The sequence below is a fragment of the Micropterus salmoides genome, unplaced genomic scaffold, assembly GCF_014851395.1.
Source record: "Micropterus salmoides isolate LMB-PRFRI ecotype aquatic unplaced genomic scaffold, ASM1485139v1 Ms_hic_scaffold_2555, whole genome shotgun sequence".
Classification (NCBI taxonomy): Eukaryota; Metazoa; Chordata; class Actinopteri; order Centrarchiformes; family Centrarchidae; genus Micropterus; species Micropterus salmoides.
The window spans coordinates 1-10,020 of record NW_024041768.1 but is presented as its reverse complement, the minus strand read 5'-3'; the positions used below and the strand labels follow the sequence as shown (position 1 = coordinate 10,020).

The 10,020-nt window shown below is 40.1% G+C and overlaps 1 protein-coding gene across 1 annotated transcript; it reads right to left on the bottom strand.

Annotated features, from left to right (window-relative positions):
- Positions 1-3: 3 nt before the first annotated feature.
- Positions 4-9,112, bottom strand: LOC119919124 (complement C3-like; the record flags this gene model as incomplete). The annotated part of the gene is made up of 12 exons (XM_038739600.1): positions 8,960-9,112; positions 7,719-7,858; positions 6,783-6,992; positions 6,381-6,441; positions 5,018-5,101; positions 4,730-4,933; positions 4,135-4,210; positions 3,204-3,363; positions 2,459-2,572; positions 2,142-2,298; positions 1,559-1,722; positions 4-141 (listed from the first exon to the last, which is right to left on the bottom strand). Coding segments are annotated over exons 1-12 (1,611 nt in total), but the record flags the coding sequence as incomplete, so codon positions are not given.
- Between the last annotated feature and the right edge of the window lie 908 nt (positions 9,113-10,020).

Genomic DNA, 10,020 nt, shown 5'->3' with positions numbered 1-10,020 from the left:
AGCGTAGGCAGTCTTGGGGTTGAAATGGTAGCGGATTTCCTTGCGTCCTTTTATCCTTACATCCACATCCAGACTGAGGTCAACAGGAGGAGGTTTGTTAATCAGGTACTCTGACAGCGCCTGGAGCACCACCATGGTGGACTGAGAGAGGACAGAGAAGGAAAACAGAACTGATAAGAAAGACTGCAGTAATACAGTATTTTATTCGGGTCATGTAGCACACAGCCTTTATCTATTTGGGCGCAGGTAATATGAGTTTTTAAGATAGTCTTTCCACCACTATTTGAGCACTTTTTTTTCCTCATGAATGGATTTTTTTGTTTTTTGTTTCGTTGCTTTATGAAGTTAATTTCAAACAATATTTGGAACATTTTTGAGTGTGTTAAATAAATAACTAATTCTGATTTGTGAAGTGACGAGAAGTTCTTGAAAGTCAGCTGTAACGACCACTTATTCAATGCCCAGCTTTTCGAATTTTACTGTTGAAGTGCTGACACACAGCTGCTGCAGCTGAAACAATAAGACTAAAATGGTCATACAGACCATCAGAATTTGTCTAAACGATGCATTCATTCATTTTGTGGAATACACAAATGGAATTATATTCAGACCTCTTCGTGCCTTAATGATCGGGCAGTGATATTATAAGCCTGTTAACTTACACGTTCACAGTCGGCCTCCTCCATTTGGTTGCTGCGTTGCTTTCAACCTGGATTATGTGTTAATTTCTTTGTATTTGTCCAATATTATACTTTGCTTTTTGTTTGAAAAACATGACGCTCTGTTGCCAACAGACTTGTCCATATTTGCAACTGGCAACATCAGCCCTTATATGTGGACGCGCTGATGGCTTGATTGGGAAACCCAGGTTGATTTACCGAGTTGATAACCAGCTTTGTGTGACCGTTTAGCCTGACTGGGTTATTATATTGGGGCTTCAACTTTGAGATACTGTGAGATGCTGTTAAAAAACCTCACAAATCCCGTTACGAACACAGATTCCTGTGAATCAAAACGTAAGCTACTAAAATGAAAAAATAAATCAGTGCTGAACTTACGAGATGCAGATGAAAGGTCAAAAAGTGCTACACTGACGGGTGTTTCTTTTCTTTATTTTGTCCACCTCATTTACATCAGTGAGGTTAGGCTAAAAATCAGAAACAAACTCTCTGTATGGAATACAATTCAACGGCATCACAAACTACATCCTGTAAAATAATACTGCTATATTAGACTGCATTAGCTGGAAACTAAGATTATGTAGAGTATATGTATGTAGAAACTGCTCCCAAAGATTGAGAATGAATGTCATGCTCATACCCTTCAATCCATTTTCAACATAACTGTTGTCCATAACAGACAGTGTGTCATGGCTTCATCTGAATAGTATAAATTAACTTCTGCATTTACCATAATGTAACAGAACAGTCAAGTGTGAAGGCAACATAAGGCAGTACCCACTAATCAGAGCCTGGAGCAAGAGAAGTTTGAAAAGGCAGTAAGAAACTGTTGGATTTGCAGATTACAGCTCAGCTACCAGCCCTGCCCTGCCGTGTACCTGAGTGGAGCCGAAGCCGCCTCCTCTCCTCCTCTGGCTGTTCAGCCATTTAAATGGCTGTGCAGCTTCCTCCAGGTGTCCCAACTTGACAAGAGCCAGCAGGGCGTAGCCGGTCGCCTCCAAGGTGAACAAGCTGTTCTGACTGTCAGGCCAGTGGCTTCCACCTGGAGGAGAGAGAGGGAGGGAGCGCCTGTGTAAGAGCAACATACTATCACTCTTTAACCAACAAAACAACTCTGCAGCTTTTTTTTTAAGACTAACAACAAAATTTGGATAATTTTGGTATGTTCAGTATAAAATAATTTATATGGCTACATGCTGTATGTTTGTTAAATGTTTCCTTTACCGTTTTATTTACTCTGCTCACTCTGAATAAGAGCTAGACTAGAGAGAAAGGTGCAATTACAGATAGTAGGAATGCAAATATTTCAGTTTTAAGATAATAGTTTTGGTTAGAGGTCTGATATTTTGGCAATAAATAAATAAAATAAATAGAATGAAGCAGTTATTAAAGGGACAAGTGTCTTTGCAGTTAAGATTCTGTGTACTGTACAAATGAAACAGGGTGGGGTACACAGGATACCTCGAGCTGCAGCACTCAGTAAAATTTGTTTCAGGTTGTAGAGTCCAGTATTCCCCAGCAGAGCCAGCGCATAGGAGGCGATAGCCACAGTGTACGGTCTCCTCCCCGTCTTCACCAGCGCTCTACTCAGGTATCCAGCTGTATTACTGATAACTAACTACAGCAGACAGATATGGTAAACAATACTACTGATAAACCACCGATCACAATAACAACGAGGTAAAAAAGTGTTTTACAGGCAACAAACGAAAGTTAACTAAAGATTAAATCCAGCTTGACACAACCAACTCTGCAGATAATATGTTTGCATGAATTACCTCTAAGTTCGTGTTTAAATCGTTGCAGCTGATTCCTGCCTGCTTGGCTTCAGCGAGCGCTATGAGGACGAAGGCCGTCAGGGTTGTCTCAGGGTCATCGCCACGGAGACCACCCTGGAGACACAAACCAAATTTTTCTGTTAGATGTCTGTGATGGTTCTCAGTCATCCAGGTCATAGTTATTTAAGGAAGGTTTTAAATCAGGGGGAACTGGGCTTTGTTGAAGATACTCAGGGACGTTTCGTCTCTCATCCGAGAGACTTCTTCAGTTCTATTTTATTTTAACTTTTGTTTACATTTTCTTCAAAATACCGCCTCAGCAGACCAGAATGGAAAGCATCTCTCTTGTCTCTTCTAGGACTGATTTCTTCCTGTATTGAGGACATATAAGTTTGCTCAAAAGATGTCTGCTAGCAAACTGAAACTGAACTGAACTTGTTTCATGATGTCAATTACCCCGAGAGAAAGAAGACACCACCGCCATCAAAAAAATTACCAAAAAAAGAACCGCTGTGTTATTATTTTACTGTTTTAAGATTTAGAGTGAAAAAAATACTAGCATACAATTAACACAGAGTCCTCAGCTGATACAATATGTATGTACATACAGTGGGTGTTTTATTGTTTATTTAATTGGAGGATTTTTATATTATTTTGATATTTATTAATGAAAGTGAACTGATAGAAGGATGAGGAGAGTGGAAGAGGAGGGGAAAAAACATGTTTGAGTGTTTGTGTCTCTCACAGTCATGGTAGTGCTGTAAACTGGGTTGTCCTCTACGAAGTTCCCCCTAAAACGCTGTTTGTTCTTCGCCAGGTAGAGCAGAGGGTCACACACTTGCTGCTCGTTGACGCCAACGATGGAGTTAGCCATGGAGAAAACTTTCACCACGTATGCTGTGATCCTGACATTCAGGTGGACTGTGATTAGCCAACATTTGGTCACTTTAAAGCACACATTATTTAACTTATACCACTGACTGGTCACTGACCTTTTCATTACTTTTCTGCAGGATTTTATTTCAGAATGTGGCATGTATTCAAATGATCTTTTATTAAATCAGATATATTAATAGGTTTTACAGAGAAGTCGTGTGAAAATCCACATAACTTGAAATCCCCAAATCCACTGAAACTGAAATAATCTGTTTACTAGTATTTCTTGGGTTTTAGAGATTTAATAAAAAAAAAAAGTATATATATAGATTGACAGGATGAATAAAAGGTAAAGCCTGAATAAAAGATAGGAGAAACATATCAAATGCAGTCCCCCACTGTGACCCATCTACCATTGTGTCCCTGACCAAGACACTTAACCCCTAGTTGCCCCAGAGGTGTGTGACCTCTGACATGTAAAGCAATTGTAAGTCGCTTTGGATAAAAGCGTCAGATAAATGTAAATGGTTTGGTCAGTATGTAAATTATTAAATAAAATGTTACGTTCTTTACAGTCACCTGATCTCAGCGCTCTCCACTACCATCTCCATAAAACCAAATTATATATCATCAACTTTCATCATGATCTATTTAGTGACGTCTGATTAAATAAGGTTGTTCCACAGACCAGGTAAGGAGCGCTAAAGCTGTTCTGACTCCACACTAAGACACTTCATGTTGGTTTTTCCTTTCATTTGACACCCATCCGTACATACAGTATATACAGTATAGGACAGTACCATGTACTTGCGCCTTCTCTGCTGTAGGGGGGGTACGAGCCATCACTCTTTCTGTAGGCTAGCTGGTTCTCATAGCCTGAAAACACAGAACATGTAATAATTTATAGATGGGGTGGAAGGGAGAGAGACGTCTTAACTTGTTCATAATGAAAACAATGCTTGTTCCAAAATAATCTATCCATCCATCTGTCCACCAAGGCTGCAGTTCATCCATCAGCCATTCACCCATCCATCCATGTATCCAACTAGCTATTTATAACCTGTCTATTCATTCGTCCATCAATCTACAAATCTAGCCAACTATCCATCCATCCTTCCAACTAGCCATTCATCCATTGCTGTATCCATCATCCACTGATTCATGTATTTATCAGTGCCTCCTAATAGCCATTGAGCCATTGGTGCATCTATCCAACATCAATGTATCATATTATTCATCCATTCATGTATCAAATTATCTATTCATCTATCCACCTATGTATCAAATTATCCATCCACCCATGTTTCCAGCTATATATTCATCATTCATCCTACTTTTTTGGATGTCCTTCATTCATCCATTAATTTATCCATGCATTCATTCCTTCTCTCTAACCTCTCCTGATGTACCGGAGAGCCTCAGCCTTGCGCTCCACCCCTACACTGTCCCAGCTGCTGGTTCGGTCCAGGTAGAGGGTGGCGATGAGCGGCAGAGTAATGCTGGCCAGGTTCTGCTCCACGCAGCCGCCAGGCATCTGGATCAGAGAGGCCAAAGAGTCCTCACTGATGGAGTTATCAATGCTGTCTGCCAACACATTACCTGGAGTGGAGAGGAAGAATCAGGAATCAATCCATTCTCTTAGATTTATTTTTAATCCTTATAACCGCTCTGTCAGTGACTGACCTCTGACATTGATGAATGTCTCTGGCACTGAGTTCGGCACAACTGACTCTAGTTCGATCTGGCCCACACGAACCGTCTGCACTCCTGCAGAGGATGAAAACACAGCCATTAAGTCCAGAAAAGTAGTAACAGTGTTTTTACTGATGTGACCACCAAACTGCTGTCTAATTTTTTAGAGCCTGCTGTGTCTGTAATCACACTGAACTGTGCACCAATATGGAAAAGCTGTGATTAAAATGCAATTGTCTCATAACTGGAACATTCAAAAATATGCATTACCTTTGTTTCAGCATTACAGATGTCTATCTTGTCGTAAAAGCATTTATTGTTTTTTGTGGCAGCAACACACAGAAAGAACATTACAGCTTGTAAAAAAACTCACAAGGGCAAACTGGATCAAAAATAACCTAGACATTATTTTCACTGAATTTCAAACTCACACCAGGTAAGGTATGGTTAGCAGCTACTGAATAATAATATATGGGCTACAAAGGTACTCCATACCTTTACCTTACTAGACCATATCAAGTGGGGTGAATCTCTTATCAGTCTGCAGAATTGCATTGAGTGGGTTTTTCCAGTTAGCAAGTGGCTCCACATGATCAGGTTAATAGAGACTAATGAAAGAGAGTTAATAGAGAGCTAATGAAACTACCTGGATAAGATGTCCCAAGTAGCCTATGGTAAAGTGGCCTTGTCTTTCTATAAGGTAGAACCTACATTTTTACACAGCACAAACATAATTATGCAGCACATTAGCTAATCAGAATAAAGGGAGTGCTGAAGGCCCACCAGCCAATCAACACAGTACAGTGAGTGGTAAATCTGTTTTGTCAGTAAGAAGTAAATCAAAAAGTCTAGTTTAGTTTGTGTTTTGTTGCCCAAAATTAAAAAACAACCTGTTTCTGCCTGTGTCAACTACATACATATCTCCATAAAAAAAAAAAAAAAAAAAAAAAACCACAACACAGCATCCACAACATGATAAAGACGTGTCAAAGTTGTTCATTTCTTGTACTTTTGCTTACGTTACTAGACTCTGGAATGCTTTTGGGCCAATCAACACTTTGCACAAACCCAAAACCCTTCCCAATTTAAGTCTGACATTTGTAGTTCACATCAGAATAGGTCCTGGAGGACTGTGAGAACATTTTAACTGCCTAATCCTTGTTTAAATGTGTGAAAGTAAAATGTAAAAAGTAAAAATGTGATCACAAAAAAACAACAACTCCACCATGCATACTGCTGAATCAGCTCATTCTGGGCAGACGAAAGGACGTAAACATGAAATCCCATATTGGTGACACAATGTGACCTAATTTACCAAGAGATAATAGGAAATCAAGCATTACTGCTACCTTACCTCCTTCAGCAGCTGGGTTCAACACTGCACTCCATACTTCAGTCTTCTGAACTCCATCCACCTGTTTGGGTTGACAAAAAACTTATTGTAAAAGCAGATATTTATTCAAGTAATTCTGTGTTATCTTTTAATTACCTTCTTATACATATTCTATTTTCAACATTTTATGTATTTCTGGCATAATGTCTAAAAAGAAAATGTTGACATAGAAGTACCATAAAAATAAAATTATTGTGACATTCGATTACAGAAACACATTTTTAGAACCCAGAATATCAGGTTTTCTGTTTTAGCTGCTGACTTTGTTTCAGTAAAACAAAGACACTTCATCTTTACTGGCTCCCATTAACATCCTACCCTGATTATCCTGCCATGACGTCTTCATCATCAAGACTGACTCACCACCACCCGTAAATGTTTCTGGATGCGGTCTCCTCCCATCATGTCTCTGCCGACCACCATCACCTCCAGAGGAAGTTTCCCCACCACCAGTGGTACGATGGTGTAAGGCACCACAACAGAAGAGCCGGCCGACAGCGTCACTTCCTGTGTGTGTCTGTCTTTAAAGGCTATGCTGCACATGCCCTCCGTCTTCATCAACACCACCCTCACCTGAACAGGAACCAGTCACAGCATAATACCAAATGCATTTAATTTCATTTTATTGTATTTCAATGAAAAGAGAATAGACGCTGCATTTTATCTTTAGCTATGCTAGCAGCATGGCTCTGAGAATGGCATCGTTGGTCGTTCTGTCTTTTATCATTTTGGTCAAGTCTAAAATATCTCCACAACTTTTACATGGAAAAAAAACCTTGTGAAGACATTCATGGTGCCCAGAGGATAAATCCTACTGACAGGTCATCCCCTGTTTTTTCCTTTAGCGCCACCATAATGTTGACATTTGTGTTTCTACAACTTTTGGATTGCCATATTTTTGCCAAATTTTGGTACACACACTCACGTTCCCCTTGGAATGAATTGTAATCACTTTGGTGATCCCTTAACTTTTCATCTAGCATCATTCTATCATTCTGTTTAGTGCTATTTAGCAACTGTTAGCATGCAATCATGGTAAACTAAGATGGTGATCATTATACTTGCATTATACTGCTAAACTAGCATGTTAGTAATATCATGAGCATGTTAGCATGCTGAGAACAGACTCAGAGGTGCTAGTATGGCTGCAGACCCCTGTCTTGTTTTAACTTCTGCAGAGAAAGATTTTTGTTTTGTTTTATCTATCAGGCAACTCCGATTGTAGTAAATGCATTTTATATTTACTCAATTCCCCAACTGAAAAGAAAGGAAGTGTCAGTACTTGATTGATTTTCTTACATGCAGTTCGTCGTAGCCGTAGTTGTGGATGACGGCTTTAATCTCGACCTGTTCATTCTTCGCCACTGAATATGGCAGCTTCAGGTCAACAAAGAAACGCTTCCATGCTCTGACATTGTACGGCTCGGCAACACAGAAACCTACAGACATTCAGAAGTACATTGCAGTGATGGGATGTATAAATGTGTATGAGCATTTGTAGTAGGTCCATTATCCTTAGCGTTTAGAGATTTGAGTTTTCAAACTTTTTTGCAAAGTGAGTGCTTTTTCAGGAAATTGTATAATTTAGGTTTATTGTGCTTTCACACTTCTAAGTGGTCACATTATGCTCATTTTCAGCTCCTCTTTTCACATGTATATATCTGCAACTTTGTTCTTCTATTCCATATTTATATATTTCTACATTTATTTATGTTGACTGTATGTTTGTCTACGTGTAGCACCTTATCACGCAACAAATTCCTCGTATGTGTAAAACACTACTTGGCAATAAAGCTCCTTCTGATTCTTCTTATTCTTCTGATTCTGATTCACCCTGTGTGTTGATCACTCTGTTTTAGCTACGGAGTGATGCATCTCACTTCTGAAAGATCTTTGTTGGGAGTTGCACATGCGCAGAACCTAATTAAGGACTACTAGCGCATCAGAAGCAGAGTAGGACGGGTCCTGACAAGCATGTAAACACTCCTTCGGTTCAGCTGTATATGTTCCTGAACCAGCTTAGCAACCAACACTGGAGCAAGAGTTTCAGAGTGGTGAGTTATTGCTCTGCAACACATTGATCTTTCATACGTAACGTTTTAACTGTGTACTGTCACTACATCACAGTTACAAGTTTATGTTCATTGATTGTTTAACGTTCGTTAGGGAGAGTGGGGATGAGGGGTGGCAGCAGGTGGACATCTTGTCACTGGGCGCTGCAGCTCAGTGTGTTTTTACATCAGTGTTTTTGAGGGCGTACCTGATTAGTCGCTGACCTTGTGACGCGCGTTACATTGGGTCGCAACATAGTAACAGAAAAAAAGGTTGGACTAAAATCATGCTGTTTTCAGACAGTTGAGCAGTGTTTCTGTGGGAGATGGGAGACTCCCCGTGAGGTGGAGTTTTTCAATTTGCAAACCTATTACATGCACAAAGAAAAAAGCCACAAAGCATAATATGACCTCTTAAGTAACACAATTATGAAGCCAGTTAAAGTTTATTAATACTTATCGACGACCTCCCCCTCCGCCTGAGCCTACCTGTATGGGGTGATGCACTAATGGCCAGGACTCCCCATTCAGTGATGCTGTCAGGTAAGGGATTAGCCACGTTCATAGACGCCAACCTGTTGATCAGATTCATGTCTGTATTATTACCAGCAAGGAGGTCCTGGATCAAAAGCACAGCTTCTTTTTGATAGATGAAACAAAAATGGTATATAGTAGCTGTATAAATGTTCAATTCCTGTAATAAAGCAAGATTTGAAATGTACAGTGGGTACGGAAAGTATTCAGACCCTTTAAATTTTTCACTCTTTGTTTCATTGCAGCCATTTTCCAAAAATCAAAAAAGTTCATTTTATTTCTCAGTAATGACTCAGCACCCATCTTGACAGAAAAAAACAGAAATGTAGAAATTTTTCCAAATTATTTAAAAAAGAAAAACTGAAATATCACATGGTCATAAGTATTCAGACCCTTTGCCGTGACACTCATATTTAACTCAGGTGCTGTCTATTTCTTCTGATCATCCTTGAGATGGTTCTACACCTTCATTTGAGTCCAGCTGTGTTGATTATACTGATTGGACTTGATTAGGAAAGCCACACACCTTTCTATATAAGACCTTACAGCTCACAGTGCATGTCAGAGCAAATGAGAATCATGAGGTCAAAGGAACTGCCTGAAGAGCTCAGAGACAGAATTGTGGCAAGGCACAGATCTGGCCAAGGTACAAAAAAATTTCTGCTGCCCTTAAGGTTCCTAAGAGCACAGTGGCCTCCATAATCCTCAAATGGAAGACGTTTGAGACGACCAGAACCTTCCTAGAGCTGGCCGTCCGGCCAAACGAGCTATCGGGGGAGAAGAGCCTTGGTAGAGAGGTAAAGAAGAACCCAAAGGTCACTGTGGCTGAGCTCCAGAGATGCAGTCGGGAGATGGGAGAAAGTTGTAGTAAGTCAACCATCGCAGCAATCCACCAGTCGGGGCTTTATGGCAGAGTGGCCCGACGGAAGCCTCTCCTCAGTGCAAGACACATGAAAGCCCGCATGGAGTTTGCTAAAAACAAACCTGAAGGACTCCAAGATGGTGATAAATAAGAT